Source organism: Onychomys torridus, chromosome 12, assembly GCF_903995425.1.
Source record: "Onychomys torridus chromosome 12, mOncTor1.1, whole genome shotgun sequence".
Classification (NCBI taxonomy): domain Eukaryota; kingdom Metazoa; phylum Chordata; class Mammalia; order Rodentia; family Cricetidae; genus Onychomys; species Onychomys torridus.
This window is the reverse complement of record NC_050454.1, coordinates 73,667,141-73,688,862: the sequence shown is the minus strand read 5'-3', so window position 1 is coordinate 73,688,862 and position 21,722 is coordinate 73,667,141. Positions and strand designations below refer to the sequence as shown.

The 21,722-nt window shown below is 51.2% G+C and overlaps 1 protein-coding gene across 1 annotated transcript; it reads left to right on the top strand.

Moving 5' to 3' along the window:
• The first annotated feature begins 3,731 nt into the window (after positions 1-3,731).
• Positions 3,732-20,515, top strand: LOC118593884 (integrin beta-2-like protein). The gene is made up of 15 exons (XM_036203461.1): positions 3,732-3,789; positions 4,903-4,991; positions 5,865-6,045; positions 7,489-7,659; positions 8,536-8,693; positions 9,599-9,754; positions 10,614-10,709; positions 12,658-12,747; positions 13,657-13,797; positions 14,957-15,144; positions 15,927-16,171; positions 16,638-16,854; positions 17,638-17,831; positions 20,024-20,170; positions 20,448-20,515. Exons 1-15 carry the CDS (start codon positions 3,732-3,734, stop codon positions 20,513-20,515), a joined length of 2,199 nt encoding a protein of 732 aa, XP_036059354.1.
• The last annotated feature ends 1,207 nt before the right edge of the window (positions 20,516-21,722 follow it).

Sequence of the window (21,722 nt, the reverse complement as noted above, 5' to 3'; positions counted from 1 at the left end):
CAGTATCCCCACCACAGTTGGGCTCATAAGAGCTGTTCTCAAGGCCTCTGGCAGGCAAGAGCCCAGCTGAGGTCATACTGAAGGTCTTCTAGGCTCACCTGTGATCTTCTAGGATCTGAGCCCTGTGGCCTGCCCCTTCCCTGACCACCATCACCACCCCAAGCTCACCTACTCTAGAGCTGGGTTCCTGCATTGCTGCCATGTCACAACGGGGAGGACAGCATCCACAGCCACTGCTTCTTGTAGCACCTGAGGTAGACACCATGACAGGAGAGGATGGGGGGTGGTGAACTGTGAGAGCAACAGGGATGCCATAGCACCAACCACCTTCCTGGGACAGGGACTCCACACTGTGACAGGAGGCTGCACTAGACTGTAAGCCGTGAATGGAAAGAAGAGCTGCTGAGGGACGCTGGGACACTGTCATCAGGCCACCTCCCTGAAAGGATGTAGCACAAACTGAGGCTGTGTGGGAAAGGGTGGCCAGCTGGCAGAGCAGACACGGTGGTAATGGGGAACCCTGTTTCTACTGGATCAGTGACCAATACCCTGGGTTGTCCCTGACCCTAGCGGGCCTTCCATAGACTCACCTCTCCTCATAACTTGGTACCATAGGTCGTATCATTTCCTGTTGGCAAGAGATGTAGACATGGGCCAGAGGGCAGGCCTCTAGGATGCTCAGATCTGGCCAGTATGAGATGCAGAGACCTCTGAGCCTATGAGATGCAATGTTGCTACTTTAGGAGCTTTAGGGGATGGGGTTCTTCTGTCCAAGTCCTAGGCAGGGGTCTCTTGAGAGTACAGTCAGCTCCAGTCCACCCAACTGGCTCTTAAGTAACATCCATTGTGTCTGGAACATTTGGAGTGGAGACTCAGTGGAAACAGGGCCGGTGCAGATGCTGAAGGGACCAGTGGAGGAAGAGTCCATCATCTTTAAGAAGAGCCTAGATGCTTCCAGTCTGGTACCAGGAGAGACCCAAGAGCACATGCTAGCAGGATGAGTGGGTGAATGAGTGAATTAGAGCAACCCAGTGACTGATGAGCAGGGGCCATACAAGCCCATGAAGTCACTGTCCCCACTGCAGCTGTCGTGGTATAATTCTCTTCAGGATTGTATATGGTGGGAAGTTTTGGCATCTGCCATCTCAGGTAGTACTCTAGCTAGTACAGAACTAAGAGCTTTTCTAAGACTGCCAGTGGATGGAGCCAGTTAAAGTTTCCAGTGTGGAAGGAGGAGGAGCTTCCAAGGCTCCGCCCATAGTATTGGCTGTTGATGGCTGCCATGGATGGGAGAGTCATTCTTCTTTGGGGGCAGGGAGGGGGGGGTACTAGTAGGTTGTCCGCGCTCCAGTGGGTGACAGCATGGCCACATGCATGCGATAAACACTGACTGAATTCAGCAGGTTAAGAATAATAACTAATTAAAACAGCAGTTAAGAATGCTCGCTGCTCTTCCAGCAACCCCAGTTCTGTCCCCAGGGCATGAGACAGACAATTCCTGTAATACCAGCTCCAGGGGATCCAACACCCACTTCCTCCAGCACATGCACACATGTGGCACATATACATTGAAATGTACACATAAATTTAAAAATCAAGTAAATATCTAAAAAAATAGAGGATATAAAGTTTAGAGAGAGATGGTCTATAAAGTGGAAGTGGATATGATTAAGTTACATTGCATCCATTATGAAATTTCTAATAAATAAAAATGTTATCTTTAAAAGATGTCACTATATGCATTTATGTAGAAAACTGGAAAACACGGGCAGGATTACTGGAAAAACTGGGAATATTGGTGATGCAGTATCTTGTCCCCTGTCTGGAGCTCTGGGGTCTCAGAACAGTGTTCCAGCGCCCTGGTGTCCATCTGTCCCCGGTTCTTTTGTGAATGTAAAGGCCGCAGTGACTCCATCTTGGGACTGGGCTTCTGTGTAAACTGTTGGGTGGGCTGTGAGCATCGCAAGCCTTTATCTTTGTCTTCCCTAAGACAAGGTGGCCAGGGGACCCCACTTGCTCTCCCTCCAAACCCCTGTGCAGTCTGCCAGCCTTCCCCTGCTCACTCCCATGGCATCTTGACACAGGTAGCTCACCCAGGAAGACTCAGACTTCTCAGGGCTGGGTGGAGGGTTCTGCAACTGGGAAACTTTACAACAGGAAGTCACCCGCCTCTTCTTGCTGGTCTCAGCCTCTGTCCTGTTGCTTAAATTGTCCTCGATGTTTCATCATGTGAGCCTGTGCTCATGGGAGCATGGGAAGTAGACGGGATCCATTTTCCCTCTAACGCCTCCCTCACATCCCAGGTGTTTAGAGCTTGATTCAAACTGAAGGAGGGTCTTCATTCGATGCCTGCATTTGGTGCCAGGGAAGGGCACCCAGGTCCTCAACAGGATCTCCACAAAAGGAAAATTGCCAAAGCCCAAAGCAGGAGCTGTGGTAACTAACCTTCACCACTTCCTGAGAATGTGCTGCATTGTGCCATTGCCCGCCCCCCCCTCCCAGTGAGAAAGTTGGCTTTGGTACCGATTTCTGTTGGGTTGATGGGTCCTGGGTTTCCTACTGTGGTCATTTAGAGTTCTTGGTTTTCAGGGTTGTGAGGGACTGTCTGTCATCAGCCTGCAGGATGAGCCTCCCAGGCTGTTCTTAATCACAGTGTTCACATAAGCAAGGAGCAATGTGGCTGAGGAGAGGTGGTACCCACTCCCACCCTGTCAAGTTACCCATCATCAGGTCATTGGGACACTGCAGTCTGTGGGTTGGTGTTGCTGCAACCTGGCCCCTCCTGCTGGACGGTGTGGGGTGCACCCAGACCCATATCCATCCTGTTCAAGTTTCCCTATCAAGGGATATGAGGGTTTTGCATGTTATCATCACCAGTGGTTGTTTTGTTTTTTGTTTTGTTGTTTTATTTTGTTTTTTTGGTTGGTTGGTTGGTTGGTTGGTTGGTTGGTTGGTTGGTTGGTTTGAGTTTTGTGTGGGAAGGGGGGAGTCCAGTCGGTGTCCTTGGAAAGAGAACAAATCTAAGTTAGGAGATACTCACCCAGAGGTGGTGTGATCCACTCAGTAACTAAGTCCCTGGAAACATTGGGTCTGAGAGACAGCTGACCAGTCCTGAAGCTGTTGACTCTCTGAGTCTTTAAGGATATGTTGGAGGCTGGGAGCAACCTAGAACAAGCAGTGGCCTACAGCCATACATGCACAACCTTCTGCACCACAGGAGAAATGTCTTAGCTTGTAGCCCAGGCTCCATGCTTGAAGACTTAGCCATACAAGATAAACAGGAGAGAGCACACATATGTATGTGGGTATGAGTTATGTGCTGCATTTGTGACATGTGGTGGGTGCTGTGTCTGTGTTGACATATGGCATATGTGTTTGTGTGTGTGTGTGTGTGTGTGTGTGTGTGTGTGTGCGCGCACGTGCGTGTTTATGCACATGCACCAGTGTGGCATATGTCTGTATAAGTATGTCTCCTACAGTGGGCACCCTGTCTTCTATGCTTGGTGACCCAGCCACATCAGTAGGTACATCCCCCCCCCCACTTCCTCCTTCCCTGAGCCTGATGACACTGATAACTGACTCGTGTGGAACCTAAACCTGTCTGATTCTTACACCCTGTAGTAGCAGGGACAAAATCATCTCCACCCTAAGCAGCCCTGCATTCCAGACAATCCAGGAGGGCCTCGGTAGATGGTCAACCTGGATTCATCGAGCCCCTCCCTCCACAGGACATGCTGGGCCAGCACCCTCTGCCACTCATCCTGACTGGGCTGCTCTCCCTGGGATCTGGTGAGTTCCATGACGTCACCTCCAATGGGGTGTTCTAGGAAGAGCAGGCACACACCATGAGCATCACTCAACTCACAGAGCCACATGGGGCTTTAGGTCCTGACCTGACCTCCGCTGAGCCTCTTCCCACCCACCTGACTCGGGAGCAGCCAGGATTGGCAGAACCTGCAGCCGGGATGGGCAGAACCTGCAGCCAGGATGGGCAGAACCTGCAGCCGGGATGGGCAGAACCTGCAGCTGGGATGGGCAGAACCCACAGTCAGGATGGGGCAGAACCCACAGTCAGGATGGGCAGAACCCACAGTCGGGATGGGCAGAACCCACAGTCGGGATGGGCAGAACCCACAGTCGGGATGGGCAGAACCCACAGTCAGGATGGGCAGAACCTGCAGCAGGGATGGGCAGAACCCATAGCCAGGATGGGCAGAACCCACAGCTAGGATGGACAGAACCTGCAGTCAGGATGGGCAGAACCTGCAGCTGGGATGGGCAGAACCCGCAGTCGGGGTGGACAGAACCTGCAGTCGGGGTGGGCAGAACCCACAGTCGGGATGGGCAGAACCCACAGTCGGGATGGGCAGAACCCACAGTCAGGATGGGCAGAACCCACAGTCGGGATGGACAGAACCTGCAGTCAGGATGGGCAGAACCTGCAGCTGGGATGGGCAGAACCCACAGTCGGGATGGGCAGAACCCACAGTCGGGATGGACAGAACCCGCAGTCGGGATAGGCAGAACCCGCAGTCAGGATGGGCAGAACCTGCAGTCGGGATGAACAGAACCTGCAGTCAGGATGGACAGAACCCACAGTCGGGATGGACAGAACCTGCAGTCGGGATGGGCAGAACCTGCAGTTGGGAAGGACAGAACCTGCAGTCGGGATGGACAGAACCTGCAGTCGGGATGGGCAGAACCTGCAGTCGGGATGGGCAGAACCTGCAGTCGGGATGGGCAGAACCCACAGTCAGGATGGACAGAACCTGCAGTCAGGATGGACAGAACCTGCAGTCGGGATGGACAGAACCTGCAGTCAGGATGGGCAGAACCTGCAGTCGGGATGGACAGAACCTGCAGTCGGATGGACAGAACCTGCTCACCCAACTGTCTCCCCAGCCCTGTCCCAGTTGTGTACCAAGGACAAGGTGAGCACCTGTCAGGACTGCATCCGGTCAGGGCCTGGCTGCGCCTGGTGCCAGAAGCTGGTAAGAACCACCACATGGCTGATGGGCAGAGTGTGACATCTATTCATTCTCTCTGTCTCTCTGTCTCTCTCTGTTTCTGGGGGGGGTCTCCCCTCTCCCCCCATGACTACCTGCCTTGTCCCTCTCTATCTATCTGTCATCTATCTACCATCTATCTATTATCTATCTATCTATCTATCTATCTATCTATCTATCTCTATCTCTTCTCTGTCTCTGTCTGTCTCTCCCTTCCTTTCTCCTTCTCTCCCCCATGGATACATGTCTTTCTATCTTGTTCAATGCTCTGTGACTATCATTTGCCCAATGGTGCTTCAGTGTCTCAGGCCTGCCCACAAGCCCCTCTAAGCTATTCTGAATGTTCTCAGAATGGCTTTCCCATTTGTTTTGAATTGAGGGTGTGTGTGTGTGTGTGTGTGTGTGTGTGTGTGTGTGTGTGTGTGTGTGTTTTGTAAGTGTATGTGCCCATGCACACAAGTAGAGTACAAAGAGGACATTACTCTCCATCTATTCCTTTCAGACAGGATCTCTGTGCACCTGGAACTAGACAGGTAGCCAGAAATGCTTGTGCTAGGGCTACAGGCACATGTGGCATTTATTTGTGGGTAGATGCTAGGGATTTGAACTCAAGTCCTCACTGCTGAAGGGAGTAGTTCAAGGTCAGAAAAGGGCCTGCAACCCATGCCTCTGCATAACATGGAGCTCTCAAGGAGACCAAGACTCTCTGGGAGGCTTGATATTCCTTGGTAGGCTGTCCCAGTCCACAGAGATTTCTATGCCAAATTTTAAGGACAAGTGAAGAGGAGATAGGCTGGGGTCTTTAGTCCCTCCTGGTCTGTCAGCCTCCTCCTGACACTAAAGTGGCCCTTCCCCCAGAACTTTACAGGTCAAGGAGAGCCAGAGTCCATTCGTTGTGATTCTCCAGAGCAACTCTTGCTAAAGGGCTGCACATCTGAGTACCTCGTGGACCCCAAGAGCCTTGCTGAACCCCAGGAGGACAAGGACAGGGACTGGAAGCAGCTGTCCCCACAAAATGTGACACTTTACTTGAGACCAGGTAGGCTTGAGCTTGGCTGGGGTGAGCCAGGCACACGGTGTTTACAGGAGCTCAGCCAGCATCCCCAATGTCACTGTGTGCAGGTAGACTGTGGTTTGGTTTCTTTTCCAAGGCAGCAGGAGCTTGAGGCAGCTGGTCACATGACATCCACAGTCAGGAAGAATAGGGTGATGAATGCATGCCACTGCTCAGCTCTGTCCAATTCATAGAGCCCAGGATCCCAGCCAGGAAACAGTGCCGCCTACAGTGGGCATGTCTTCCCACTAAAATTAACAGAATCAGGAGAATCCCCCACAGGCTGTCCCTGAGTGATTCTCCCAGGTGATTCTAGGTTCTGTAAGGTTGACAGTTAGCACTCACTCACCATAGTTGTAGGGTGTGTGTCCATGTTGGCCTGAAGGCTACTGGGAACCTCATGACTGATGTTCAATCTGCAGACACCTGAGCTCCCAAATACCCTCAGGAACCTGAGGCAGGAGAATCACTTGAATTCAGGGGTTGATTCAAGGATAGACTACACACACACACACACACACACACACACACACACACACACACACATACACACACCATACCATACCATGCACATCATAATTACATTTATTTAATTTAAAAGACTGAGCTTCTCCATAGCTCTGCCTCTTGCTACCTCCAAGCAAGCAAACTTCCCCCAGACTCCATTGTCTGCACTGGATGCCTGATGTCTCTTTTGGTCCTGTATTATGTTTTTGTTCAGGATTGTTTGGGTTTTGAGAAGGGAGAGCAAACCATTTGGAAAATACTGTCGCATTCACTCTCAGAAGGCCAAGTATCCTTAACAGAACAAGGGCTCTGACACGCCCTGCAACTGAAAAACTAGTTAAACCAGCCTGCCTAACAGATGTGACCATGACCACAGCCAGTGTTTCTAGGAGTACAGGCCCCCAGCATTGCTATGAGGCCAGGCCCTGGGAGCCAGGGTGGCAAATCAAGCCTTGGGCATGAGCAAAAGGCTCATGTGGGCTGGCTCCACAGGCTGAATAACTCACCTGCCAGACATACTGCTCATGGATCTGGAGAATGGATATCTAAGATCAGGGTGCTGGGAGGTGCTGGGTTCCCCAGAAGCCACTTCCACCATCTGCTCAGTGTCCCCACAGGGCAAGGAGGAAGCAGGAGAGTTTTTGGTGCCCCCTCTTTTAAACAGGGTTTCACTATGTAGTCCAGACTGGCCTCCAACTCACAGAGATTTTCCTGCCTCTGCCTCCCAAGTGCTGAGGTTAAAGGTGTGCACCATCAGGCATAGCTATCAGTCCCTCTTTAAGGACGCTAGCCTAGGCAGCAATGATGGAAGAACCTGAGAGGACCGAGGTGCTATTGGAGAGAACAGCCCACATACAGCACCTGCCTCAGTACATGTCCCAAGACAACACAGCCCAGCATGGCCACCCTTCTCCTTCACAGGCCAAGCAGCAACATTCAGAGTGAGCGTCCAGTGGACCCAGGACAACTCTGTTGACCTGTACTTCCTGATGGCCCTCTCTGGATCCACACAAGGCCATCTTTCCAAGATCCAGACACTGGGCAGAGACCTGCTCCAAGTCCTCAAAGAGATCACCAGATCAGGCCATATTGGTGAGGTCCACAGCCACTGCAGGGTTCTGGCTCAGCTCTTCCTATAGCCTGGGCAGCCCCTCCCCCACACACCAGAGGCAGATATCTGGCAGCTGCAGCTACAGAGTCCTCAGGGCATCATTGTGGGTGGAGTTGGGCCTGCACACCCTCCAGGGCCCATATCTAGTCACTGACCATGAGATTCAGCACTCCACTTCCTCTTTCCTCTTTAATTCATCTTTTGGTGTGATGCTAATTTCTAAAAGTCAAAGAACATCAAATTATGTTGACTAAGCAGCAAGCATAGCATAAAGGCAGTGATCATGTGAGCTGCAGATCAAAGGTCAGTGCTCCATAAGCACAAACAGGTCCATAAATCATAAGGCTTGGGTACATGCATGTGTGATGTGTGTACACAGCTCCATATGGCCTGGCTTCCCCAAAATTGTACTCTCTCTTCCCTGAAGAGTTATGCACTCCCTCACACTTGGACATGTGTGTGCAAATTCACATACTTGTATGTGTACACATAGCCACATGCACACCTGCAGGCATGTATAAGACCACATGTGCATACACATTCTCAAATACATATGGTGGCATATGCAAACAATTTATTACCACACCTGGACATGCTCACATTCATACAGGAACACACACAGGCATACTGGGCCTAGACATATACACAATTTTGAATGCTCACATGTACACACAGGTACATCCACAACATCCATACTCAGACATCCACATCTGCCATCCTGCTTTCTCCCTTGCTTTACTACAATACGGGGAAACTGGAGGTTGTGTCCAAGTATCTCCCAGGCTTGCCTCCCTACCTTGGACCCAGCCTCCCACCTCCTACCACCCCAGGCCCCCAGCCTCACCTGTTCTCCTCAGGCTTTGGATCCATCAGGAACATGACCTTCCAGCACATCCTGAAGCTGACTGATGACTCCAGCCAGTTTCAGAAGGAGCTGGGGAAGCAAATGGTTTCTGGAAACCTGGATACCTCCAAGGGACAGCTGGATGCTATGATGCAAGTCACCACGTGCCTGGTGAGCCTACAGAGCCCTACTGAGGTCTGCAGACTTCCCCAAGTCTGGAGCCTCATGTGGTATGCAAGCTGCTTGCACTAGCCATGTTCTCTCAAAGGGTCAAGCCATTGGCCCCTTTGCTGGCTGCCAGCCTGAGGAGAATAGCCCTCACTCAACCTCTAGAGAGCCTCAAGAGGTAGGCTGGGAGGGAGAGAGGGAAAGGAGCAAAGGGACCTGGAAGTTACCCACAGATAATGTCATGTTAATCTGTGATGCCACTAACTGTCTTGTAGCCTAGACCATCAAGTGGTCATTGTAATGTGGGCTTCATCCTGCATGTCCTGAGTCAGGGGCCCAGATTCACTTCCAAGACAACACAGCAATCCCTGTCCAGAGTTCCCTCCTATGACTTCTCTCTCACCACACACCAGCCCATATCGGTGCCAGGCTGTCTCTTTATAATGTCACTGTTGCAGCAAGCTAACCCTGCCCTGGCTCAGCCCTCAGCTCTCCAGCCTCCCTGGAGCCTTGGACACTTGCCTTCATGGGTGTCACAATACATTGTACTCCAAGCACACACTTCTTTCCAGGGATGATCCAGGAAGACGCAGTCCCCCTGTGGCTCTTGGGATTTACCTGTCATGATGGCCACCATAGTCTTCTCCTTCTTTGGGAATGTTTTCAGGAGTCCAATCCGGGGTCTGGAGAGATAGGCTGTAGAAGTTTCATCTTTTTGGAAGTAGACATGTGTTTCATGTCCCCTTACCTCACACTTCAGGAATATTAGCAGATGCATCCCAGACTCAATCCAATCTGTTCTCAGGCTGCTCTGAAACCCCAGAACGGGAGGGATAGTGGCTGCAGGCTGTCACACCTGACTCCTGGGGGCCCAGCTGGTGGGTAACTGGAGTCCATTTATTTCTCAGGGAGAAATCGGCTGGCGCAATGGGACACGGTTTCTGGTGCTTGCCACTGACAACGATTTCCACTTTGCTAAAGACAAGAATTCGGGTACCAGACAGAACCTCAGTGATAGTCACTGTCGCTTGGAAGACGGCGTGTACAAGAGCAGGAGAGAGCCGGTGAGCCCCCTTCCTTGTCTGGGATCCTCTGAGGGTCAGCACTGAGTGACACAAGATAGGAACTCAAACAGGAAAAAAGACAGGATTCTTACAAACCCACCCCCACATAACAGCGAGGTCAGGGTCACACAGGGCCACCTCTCCAGAGCCTTGGATGCCTCTTTCCACCTAAGAAACAAATTCAAGAAAACATCTGAAAGCTGAGAGTGGTAGTGTTAGGTCTTAAATCTCAGACTCAGACAAGAGCACAGTGGTAGGATACCATGGCACGCTGAAGAGAGTCTCCCCTATTCTGCAAGTCGGTGGGAAGTCACAAAGGAATGGAGATGGGCTAGAAGCCTGACGGGAGCCACTGAGAAGAACTAGGGGGACCCTGGATGCACACCACAAGACCAAGTCTCTAGGGGGATGGAATGGACTTAGAGGGAAGGAGACTTGTAGGCAAGCTGCAGCAGCACCAATGATAAGTTTGAAGAGATTGGAAGAGGGTAATGAAGACCCCCTGCCTGAGTCCGAACTTTGCGTGGAAAGCTGTGGGTCCCTGATAGAGAGAGGGTCTGTGGGTCAACAGAGTCACAAATGGCTAGAAGGAAAGGCTGAGAGAGGCTGCCAAGAAGGATTAGAGGGACCCTGGGTCTGCACCAAGAGGATAAGCACATTGTAATTTTTGGTGTATTCTTAACTGTCTTTCAATATCATTCATCTCTGCTGAATTCTGTTTCACATATTTGTACCCCTTGTTCAGATAAAGTGCTGCCACAGGACAAGGGCAGCCTGGACTTGAGCTAGTACCATAGTCCTCCGGGTTACAGGCACTTGCTTCGGCTGGGTGGCCTGACAGGATGTCTCTTCTCTCCAGGACTACCAGTCAGTGCTCCAGCTGGCAAGCAAACTGGCTGAAAACAACATCCAGCCCATCTTCATGGTGCCCTCAAGGATGGTGAAAACATATGAGGTAAGAGAGGTGGGTCTTGAGCAAGAGAGGCATTTCAGCTGCAGGGTGAGGAAGCCTGGCATACTCTCAGCATCACCAGAGTCCTGCTTCCATTTGCCAGGTTGAGGGCCAGCGACCAGAATGAAACACATGTCCAGTGGCCTGAGATGAAGAAGATGATGGCCATAATCTATTTGTCAGATGACCAGTTCTTCTGGGCCATCAGGGTCCCTACAGGAGAACGTCAGAGCTAAGGTCTGCAGTGGGACCACTTAGGACCTCAGCTTCCTCCTCTCTGGGGGACAGTGATGAGCACCTGAGAGAGCTGCTCTAGGGACCCCTGAGCTGATCCATCCTATTAATTCAGAAAACATCTGCCTCCAGGAACAAAGTCTCCCCATCTGAGAGTGATAACAGTGTCCCCTGACATCGTCCATCCTCACAGGCACAGACACATGTGTATTCGGGTTGACCGCCCTTGTGTCTGGACTCTCTGAGGCTGTGTGGCCTTGCACAACCTCATGTCGTACAAAGATGCAGGACGGGGCTGAGTATGAACACAAATCTGGGGGAGAAAACCCTACAAGGGCTAGGTAGTTGACTCTTGTTGGATATGCATTGCTGAATGAGGACATAGGCTTGGGTCCCATCACAGGTCCTAGGTAAGCCTTCGTTGCCCGGACAACAGGAAAACCACAATTCTTCGTGTTAGGTTTCCAGGCTCCAGAGAAGGAGCTACCTGCAGAGACAACAGAAAAAGAAGAGGGGGCAGCCTGTGGAATACCTCCATCATAGCCAGCCACAGAGAACAGTGGCTTGGCTCTGCACAGGTTGCCAGCTAGAGGAACAAAGAAGAGACCACTCTGTAGTCAGGATGCCACAGTGCCTGTGTCCTCATCTGTAACTGGGCTGTGACAATCCCCTCCTCATGGAGTTGTTGCAGGTCAGGGGTCATACTCCCACAGACAGCACGGTGACAAGAGAAGAAGCCACAGATGAGAGAGACTAGAGGCCCACCACTTCTTTGCCTTGGGAGGTCATAGGCCTTCCTAAGTCTCTGTTCTTGGGTGGCTGACCAAGGCCATAGGGAGCATATGAGGATGTTACACATAAGACCCTTCTTTGTGCATGCTTCTGGACTTAGGAGAAAACAACTTTCACAAACTGGACAAGACAGAACCCAAATTTTCTGGTGGGCTGGTTCCATGGCCAGACCAACGACCGTGAGTTGCGGAACTCAGAGAAGTTTGGGGGTCTGGCTATAGCAAGCCTTCTGCGCTTCAAAGAGAGGACTGACTCTCTTCTAGAGAATCACAGTCCAATGCTGGGTAGAGAGGTGCCCTGATGTCTCTGAGTAGGATGTCTCTGGAGAGGGTGGCAACGCTCCTGTTCCATGACATACGAGGCAGTCCTTGAATGGCACTAGGACAATTGTGAGGAGAATGCTGGCCTGTCTGCTACCCGGAAGCTCAGGCTGGGCCACTTCTAGGGACACGCTGAGAAGCAGATCAGTCCTGCCAGAGATGATTGTCACAGGGCTGTGTGACATGGTCACCATGAATGTTAGATTGTTCAAATTCAGTCATGCTCGAAGCTTACCTCTTCCTGCGATTTTACCACATTCTATTGCCATCTGTGCCCTTATGCGTCTTGTGTACGATTTCTATCCACTGTGGTGATATACTGAAATTACTGTCCCATGATGAGCCAGGTGCATGTTCCCAAGTCAGTGACATTACCAGCTTGAAACTGAAATGGACTTCCAGGAGCACTTACACCACAGACATGAGAGTACTAAGATCCAGTTGTTGGCACTGCTGCTCATTCTGTGACTCGGTGAAGTGGGGTCTCAGTTGAGCATCATCCTAGCCACCTGGAGATCCTGAGGGACCCTCTGGGTATCACAAGCCCTCATGAGCATGGAGGAGTTGGTGGTACCAGGTGCCAGCTTGTTCTTCTCTCCCAACAGAGAATTGCCATGTTCATCCCTAAGCTGACCATTGGGGAACTGTCAGATGACTCCAGCAATGTGGCACAGCTCATCAAGGATACCTACAGTGTGAGTCTCCTGGAGTAGCTGGATTAGTTGGTCTGAACTTCACAGTTAGCAGAGCTCTGACTTTTAGAACCCCGCTGTAGCTTCCGAAGCCTCTACAGGTACCCCACAGTCTTCTGCACAGACTTATAGCACAGGGCAGTTCCTCTTATTGGTGAATTATGGTATGTATAGCTCCCAGATCTCATCTGGCTCTCCCTGAAACAAGAGTTCTAAGCTCTACCCAAATGGGGCTCTACCCTTCCAACCACTGTGGAGAGATAGGAGGGCAGGAGGCCAGAGGAGAGCACATACCACCTCATAGGCTGGGGAGAACCCAGAGATCACCTCAATAAATCCATACCCTGTGTAGACAACCTTAGGAAGGAGGACCTGTGACAGTGACAGGGACCCTTAAATTCTGACCTAGGCTTCTACAACCAAGCATGCTGGGGTCCGGCAGCACAAGTGTGCGGGGGGCCCTGTAGAACTCTTCCTTCTGTAGCCTTGTGAGCCCCAGACGGCCCCCAAGAAGGCTCCTGTGCCAGGCCACTACTCTGTCATGTCTAGCTCTGCCTTTCGAGGGACACCATCATTGCCCACTCACCAGATGCCTCCGGCCTTCCTCTCCTTCCATCTGTGTCTTGTCTCTCACATCACTTCAACAATCTAGGGTTCCTCCTCTGCTAACCCTGGAACTCAACAGTAAGGGCTCACAGCTGCGTCTATGCTGGTCCCCTGCCGGTGGCCTGTCTCAGAGCAAGCCATGGCATCGGCCTGCTGACCTGTCCTGACACCATCACTGAGCTACCAGTATGTTTGTGTCATCAACTGGTGCACAGCAGGGGCATGAAAGGTGCAACGGTACCACAGCCCTGGAGGACATGGACAGCTGGACCTGTCGCCCCAAGCACGGCTGCTCTCTGCCCACAGAAACTCCCCTCCAGCACCTTCCTGGACCACACCACCACCCCCAGCACTCTGAAAGTCACCTACGACTCCTTTTGCAATAACGGAGCATCAAGTACAGGCAAATCCAGGGGGGACTGTGGAAATGTGCAGATCAACGGCACGGTGAGCCTGGGGTCCCCACATCAGCATCCTGGAGTCCCACAAGTGTCCCAATAACTCCATCCCAGGGGCATCTAGGAGGAAACAGAAGCTCATATGGGGACAAGCAAGAGGGAAAGCAATTGGTGACCAGCAGCCGCCCTTTCTCATTTAAACATCACTTAGCAGAGACCAGTGCTGTCTATGTGGTAATGTTAAGGAGCAGGAAGACACCATATGCACATGCCAGGGAACCCCAGACCCCTCCTGGAATAGCCCAGATGCACAGGCCAATCCTGAGATAACAGCACCCCCTAGAGGCAATTGCCAGGCATGAAGAGAGATACAAACAAGATGGACAGGGTCAGCTTTTCTGACTTTTGTTTCATCTTTTGATGAAAACATCAAGACTCAAGCCACACAGATGAGGAGACAAATGAACTAAGTTATTTCCCTAACACATCAGATATAAATCTGTTACCCAAGCTTTCAGTTTTCTTTTTGCTTGTGAACTAACATCAAACACAATCTCTCTCTCTCTCTCACACACACACACACACACACACACACACACACCCCTTCACTCACACTGAACAAAATACCATCCCTTCATACTGCATGGGAATTTGACCAATTTTATCCTAATGTTTTGATTGTGTGCTACTGGTTTTTACTGATATTTCTCCTCTATCTTCAAGAACCATGGGTTTAAATTTATTTTAGATGTGGCTTGACTTGGCAAACCAGTACCTTCCTTGTACCACCTATGTGTGCTGTCACAGACTGGGGCCCTGATCTTCACATTCCCTATGACATTCTAGTATCTTAGCACACTAGACTTATGGGTATGACACAAGGGAAAACTGTCTCCCACAGACTCACTGTAAAATCCCTACTGTATGTATAATGAAAACATAACCTTCTCTAGTCTTATTCACAGCAGGGCTTGGATGCTGGTTAGTGAGGGATGTGGGTGGGGGTGCAGGTGTGGCCTCCCTACAGCCTGGTCCATAGTCCATCACAAGATCCAGCTGTTATCCTCATTCCTCTGCTTCAGAAAGAACCCATGCCACCCACACCCTGACATCAATCTGGTCCCTACCAGCACTCCTGAGGGGAAATGAGGAGGACTGTGACCCTGGTCACCCATGGCCCCTGTCTAAGCCTCACCCTGCTGCTACAGGTCACCTTCCAGGTTAACGTCACAGCTTCAGAGTGCATCAGGGAGCAGTCCTTTCTTATCCAGGCCCTGGGTTTCCCTGACACAGTGACCGTACGAGTCCATCCCCATTGTGAATGCCAGTGCCAGGACCAGAGTCAGAACAGCAGCCTCTGTGGAAGCAAGGGTGCCATGGAGTGTGGCATCTGCAGGTGAGACAGGTACACGCAGCCCTTGGCAAGCCAACCTATGGGAAATGGGTCTGTAGGTGAGGTGGACCCAGGAAACTCACAGCAAACCAGCCATTCCCACTCACAGGTCAAGTGTCTGCAGGTGAGGTGGGAAGGGCCAGCCTGGGGCATACCAGCCTGTGGGAAAGGTATCTACTGGTGAGGTAGTCATGGACAACACAGCACATTATCCTACCAGATAGCTACTAGGCTGCATGGTATGACAGGAGATGGCATGGAACCTGGGGTTCATACCCCCAAAACCCTTGCTGTCACTCCCCAACCAGGGTACCCCTGAGAAATTCTGACTTCCCTATCTTTTCTCTGGCCATGAAGGGTCCAAGGCAGAGAACTGACTGACAGGAAACTCCCCTCACTAGAAGACAGAGATCCAGTAGCAGGCAAGGACTGAGGACAGGACAGGTCAAAGGTCAGACCTCACGTCTAGTTTATCAGTTCCCTGAGACCCAGCGACATGCAGAAGTCACGAATAGTGTACCATTTGCCCCACATGGGCTATCTGCATGATACCACAGTACCCTGTCAGAGGGACTGTTCATGGGCAGCCTACTCAGGGCAGCCTCAGGAGGGATCTCAGTGCCTCCCACATGTTCTATTCATGGTGCATGCTCAGACCATCGAGAGAAGACAGAGGTGGTGTGCCATACTTCACAGGTGTTTGGATGGGCACTGGGCCCAACGCGGCTGAAGCTGTGCCTGTCCCAGGGAAGAGTCTGAGCACAGCTCTTCCTACCCGGCTCCAGGTGTGACTCCAACTACACCGGGAAAAACTGTGAGTGCCAGACACACGGCCAGAGCAGCCGGGAACTGGAAAGAAGCTGCCGGAAGCACCACAGCTCCACAGTGTGCTCCGGACTGGGAGACTGCATCTGTGGGCACTGTGTGTGCCCCGCCAGTGACCGCCCAAACAAGGTGATCTATGGACGATACTGCGAGTGTGACAACTATAACTGTGAGAGATATCATGGCCAAGTCTGCGGCGGTCCACGTGAGTGACAAGGGACACTGGGAGTGGGGACGGATTCTCTTGTCAATCTTGCACCAAGAGACATAGAGTTGGACACTGAGATAGAGAGGGAGATGATTGCTAGTCTTGCTGACCCTGCAGCAGCAAACCTGGGCCAGCCTTCCGTGTCTGTGAGGGTCAGACATTGTCCTAACAGGACAACAGAGGTAACAGTCCTGACCAAGAGCTCTTCAGACACAGGTGGAGGCCCAGTCTGGCTGAAAGTTGGCTGCATTGCTGGAGGGCTGGGGGCCTCCCTGGTCCCTGTGTCTTTGCCCAGCTCTCCTTCCCTGGTGGTGTGGGGCTGTGTGAGGAGGCACACGTGAGCAGCAGGGGAGGCTGTAAGTCCAGTCCTCCCTGCAATATCAGGCAAGGGCCCAGGGCGATGGTTCCTGGTTCCTACCCACCTTCGGGAAGGTGAGTTGCAGTGACCTCAGCTGTTTTCCAGGGAGGGGCTCCTGCTTCTGTGGCCAGTGCAGTTGCAATGAGGGCTTTGAGGGCTCAGCCTGCCAGTGCCAGAGGTCCACCGAGGGCTGTCTGAACAACAATTTGGTGGAGTGCAGTGGCCATGGCCAATGCCACTGCAACAGGTGCAAGTGTGACCCAGGCTATCTTCCGCCACTGTGTGAGCATCTTCGCCATATTCCACGCTGCAGCGAGCACATGTGAGTGTCCACAACCGTCAACACTGGCCTCATTGCTAGGCTACCTGAGTCCCCAGGGATGCCACTGCACCATCGTTCTCAGCAAAACCCAGAAGACCCAGCAGGAGGCGTCATTTTGAGGGGAGTCTCTACCTCCCTTGGTCCCTTAGATCCAGTTTCTACTGGCTCTGCCCTTCATCTCCTCCCAGGATCACAATCTGCTTTCACCCTCACTTACCCCACTGTGCTGACCTCTAAGGGTGCCTAGGATTCTCACTACAGGACTAGCTTGTATGTGGATATCCTCACATATTGCATGCTGTGAACCTTGACAATCCCATGTACCCTGAGACACCTGCTCATCCTTGCATATCTGTACACCTTAATCATCAGGGCACCCTAACATGCCCAGTCACACTCACACACTATACACCTTGCACACCTGTACACACTGATCCACCAGTGCACCCTAACACACCAGTGTACATTCATACAATGTGCACCCTGACACACACACACAGCCTTACACACCAATACACCCTTATTCACTGGTGCATCCTCACACACCAATATGCACTCATACACCTTTCACCCTAACACACCCACGCATCCTGACACTCATGAAGTCTCGCACACCTGTGCATCCTGACACACTCATGCATCTTTACATAGTGCTGCACCCCAACACACCTGTGTGCCCTCACATACTTATGCACCTTGCTCATTCATGTGCCATCTGTCTCGAACCCTTGGACCTCCCTCACCACCCCATTCCATCAATCTTATTCCCCAACTTCTCCTCAGCTCTTGTGCCGAGTGCTTAAAACTCAGCGATGGAGTAAGCTGCTTCCGAGAGTGTGGGGGTCTGATGAGTTCAGACACATTCTCTACAGGCAAGAACTGCAGTGAATGGGACTCAGAGGGGTGCTGGATAACCTACACTCTGCGTTGGCGAGACTGGAGAAAACTCTCTTCCATCTACATCGATGTGAGCCGAGGTAAGGCTGGACAGTGTCCAGATCTGGTGAGGGTAGGACGTGGTGAAAAGAACTCTTGTCATTGGTACCTCTGCTGATAGCAGGAGGGCTGCAGAGGAAAGGGCCTCCCTCCTCTGGGCAAGGATACTCAGTAGCAAAAGGGGAGCTATCCAGGATAACTGGGAAGGGTAGTAGTGCAGGGAAGCTGACATCCATACCCTTACCTGGCCCTGTACCAAGAGACGGATGACCGATAGGGTCCTATGTGGTAGCTCCAGTACGTGTTGGCATGAAGCGCCACACCATACAGTGGGAGCATCTCCCATTTGATGGGAGGGCCCCAAGGGCTGGTACCCATTAGCTGTTTCAGGATACCCATGGTGAGTCTCAGAAGAGCGGGGGTGCTGCTGCCCCATAAGCAATGTTTGCCCCCATTCAGCTCAAGTCCTTGACAGTAATGCCTATGATCTGAAGATTCTGACCTGGTCTTCATGGGGTTCACAGTATGGTCCTATCCGACAATGTCCAGCACAGTGAGAGTCTGTAACCACAGTTAAAATGATACAAAGGCCTTGTGGTGAGGAGGCCCTTTCTTCTGGATGGGAAAATGAGATCATTGGGACAAGGAGACATGGCAGGTCTGTGGTCATGACAGTCATCAGCCCATGGGGCACCACACATCCTCCATGGATTCAGGTTTGTTTCTGAACATGCCAGGAAGCTATTAGAAGTTCCCAGAAGAGTGCTGGACAGTGGTGGTGCACACCTTTAATCCCAGCACTCTGGAGGCAGAAGCAGGTGGGTCTCTGTGAGTTTGAGGCCAGCCTGGTCTACAAAGTGAGTTCCAGGACAGCCAGAGCTATACAGAGAAACCCTGTCTCAAAAAAACCAAAACAAAAAGTTCCCAGAAGAAAAGTGGCATCACCCACGTTGTCTTTCTTTTTTTTTTATCTCAGCTGGCAACCAAGTGGACAGTGTCCTATCAGTGACCACACAGAACTGTTGAGGGACATATTGGACACAGTCCTGTAAGAGGACAGGGTGAACATGGTCCTGTCTTGAGCTGCTGAGGCAGACATGGTCCTATCACACATTGCCGTCTGGTCAGGACTAACAGACTAGAGGTGGACAGGTTGAGCTGGGTTGAGTCAGGAAGGGGTACAGACAGACACTACCCTTGGATGAAGACGGTAGAAGAGAAACAGAGGACTAAGTGACAGTTTGAAGGTCCAGGGTTCCCCAGCAGGTGGGAGGGGAAGTTGGGGGTTAGAGCGGTTGGGAGAAGTGATAAGTGACAATGACCAAAGATGTTGAAGATGGTGGATTTATTTAGGCAAAAGGCACGACATCCTTACAGGTCTTAGGCAAGAAACTCCAGAATTCTAGTTCCACATCCCATTCATGCTTGGAAGACTGAAGGGACAATGGCAGTGAGACCACTCAGATAACCGTGAGAAATGCCAGCCAGCAGTACACTGGGACTCTTACAGGACAGAGACCTGGAGCCCACTATTCTCCAACCCTTCTCAAGTTAGAAGCCCACCAGAGTAGAAGGGGCACAGACTCCGTGTGAGGTACCTGAAGCTGAAGACCTGTCCTCAGGCTATGAGCATGGACCTCCCCAGGGATCCCCATTCCCCCTGTGCAGTGAGATGGCTTAGGATCCCTCAGGCATGCCCATAACCTTCTTCTCTGTGAATAAGAAGCCAGGCCCAGTGGCCCTGAAGTATCATTTGGGACCACAGGGACTGGCCTTGCTTCTGATGGAGCTGAGACTATGTTCTCTTGTCTGCCAATGTTAGGAACAGACAGCAAGTCTCTGGAGTGGGGGACCCTCTGGGAGAGATGGTGACACGCAGAGGCTTGTGGGTAGAGACTTCTTGTAGCCCACTAGGTTTCCTAGTGGCTGTACCCAGCAGGCTACATAGGAGGTTGACTGGACCACAGGTCTGGGCACCAGGTGACTGGAACTAGCAAGGGGGAGTCTTTTGCTCCACCCCTTGGCATTGTTTTATAAATAGACCTTTGGAATAAAGTTCTGGGCCAGTGGATAAGGATCCAGACCCACCTATCTTGTGTTTTTTCTCTGTTTCTCTCCTCTCTGTTTCTAAGTCTCTTATCCCTCATCTCTCAAGAGTTCCTGGGGTAAATAGTGGTGGGGGCCGGTCCTCTACAGAGACTCATGCGGTTTATGGCTAATGCTCTCTCCATAGTGTGTCCTACCACCATTGCACTGGGTGTGGCAGTGGGTGTCCTGGGGGCTGCTGTCCTCCTGCTGATCGTCTGGATAATCCTCCTGAAGGAAACCCATAAGATCAAGCTCTCCAGAAAGGATGGGGCTCAAGGCACACTAGAACCGAGTAAGTGGCTAGGCTATGTGCCCCTGCTCCTTGCTGTCCTCTGGACTTCACACACTGGAGGTCGTGGCTGTTTCTGAAGATCAGCAAACACCCTGTGCCAGCAGCTTGGCTGAGGGCACACTATAAAAGCTATGCCCCAAAGTCTGAATTCATGGGAAGACTCTACTTTTGTCTTGGTCCTCAAAGTGACATCTATAAACTGACCCAGGGGGCCTCCAAGAGAGCCCCAGAAGCCTTCCCCACACTAACAAGATCATGGTTGGTTTCTCCTCAGAAGAGGCTCATTTTCAAGAACAGCACCATGGGGAGTCACCATGGTGGCATCAGGAGAGACAGAATACCTGATGAAGATAACGTATCAGGACCAACCAGTCGGGACCCACCAACCAGACCTCCTCCACACTATAACCAACCATCGTATGGCTTACACTCCCCAGAATCACCAGCACAAAAGTTGGTTCTGTTTCTTTCTACAGTGACCTAGCTGCCCAGTCTCCAGTGGACTTCTCTCCAGGGAGAGCCTCCTCTCTAACCCATGCAGTCATTCATAATGCTTTGAGAAAAAAAAAAAATAATCCTAAGTCTTAGGAGGTCAAACACATGTTCTCTGTGTGAAAAGTAAGAAACCTATTCAATTAAATGTAGAGCTTATTTACATGTTATACATCTCTTGGGGGGGGGGGGGTTCCTGTGTATGTACATGTCAGGTGTGACATTAGGTGTCTTCTTCAATTGCCCTCTGCCTTATTTTTTGAGACAAATTCATTGAACCAAGGGTTCTAGGGACTCCCCCTCCCCAGAACTAGTATTACAGACACAAACTGCTTGTACCCAACTTTTATTTAGTTTCTAGGGGTACAGGTCACTATGGGCAGGAAGGTCATGATAACCACATGAGGCACCTGGTCACACTGTGTCTGCCATCAGGGAGCAGAGAGAGGTGAATGTTGGTGTCCTCTCCTCCCTTTTTATTCAGTCCTAGACACCAGCCTACAGGATGGTGCTGCCCATGTCTGGGGTGGGTCTTCCTACCTCAGTTCCTATCCCTTTGGAAATGCCCTTCAGAATATCTCCTAGGTGTTTTGAAATCTAGTCAAGTTGGCAATCAAGGTTAACCATCACAGGCCACAGCCATGCCAACAACTCCACTTGTCTGCAGACTGCTGTGGACCTCAGGCTTCTCAGCATCCATCAGTCCATGAGTTGTGGCCAGCTGCCTCCTGCTCCTATGCCCATGTCTTCCCAACCATGATAGAATGTATCACCCAAATGTGTAAGCCAATATAAAATCTTTCTTCCTTAAATTGTTTCTGGTCAGGTATTCTGAGAAAAAATTACTAATGCATTATCATAAAAAAAAAATACTTGATGTGGGATGCTTTATAAAGAAGCAGGCATATTTAGCTGATATTATCATTGGAGGCTGGAAGCCAGGCAGTATATTCAGGCTCTAGTGAGCCCCAGCCTCAACTACATTTCATGGGTATTTCTCTATCTGTGTGGGCTTTCTCCTTCTTCTTATAAAGTGACCACAAGGATCATGGAGGCTTCA

Bases quoted from the DNA above. Each gene is read 5' to 3' on its own strand.
- LOC118593884 (XM_036203461.1), top strand. From the start codon at position 3,732: ATGCTGGGCCAGCACCCTCTGCCACTCATCCTGACTGGGCTGCTCTCC. The intron at 17,832-20,023 runs GTAAGGCTGGAC...CTCTCTCCATAG, and splicing joins CTACATCGATGTGAGCCGAG to TGTGTCCTACCACCATTGCA. The intron at 20,171-20,447 runs GTAAGTGGCTAG...TCTCCTCAGAAG, and splicing joins TCAAGGCACACTAGAACCGA to AGGCTCATTTTCAAGAACAG.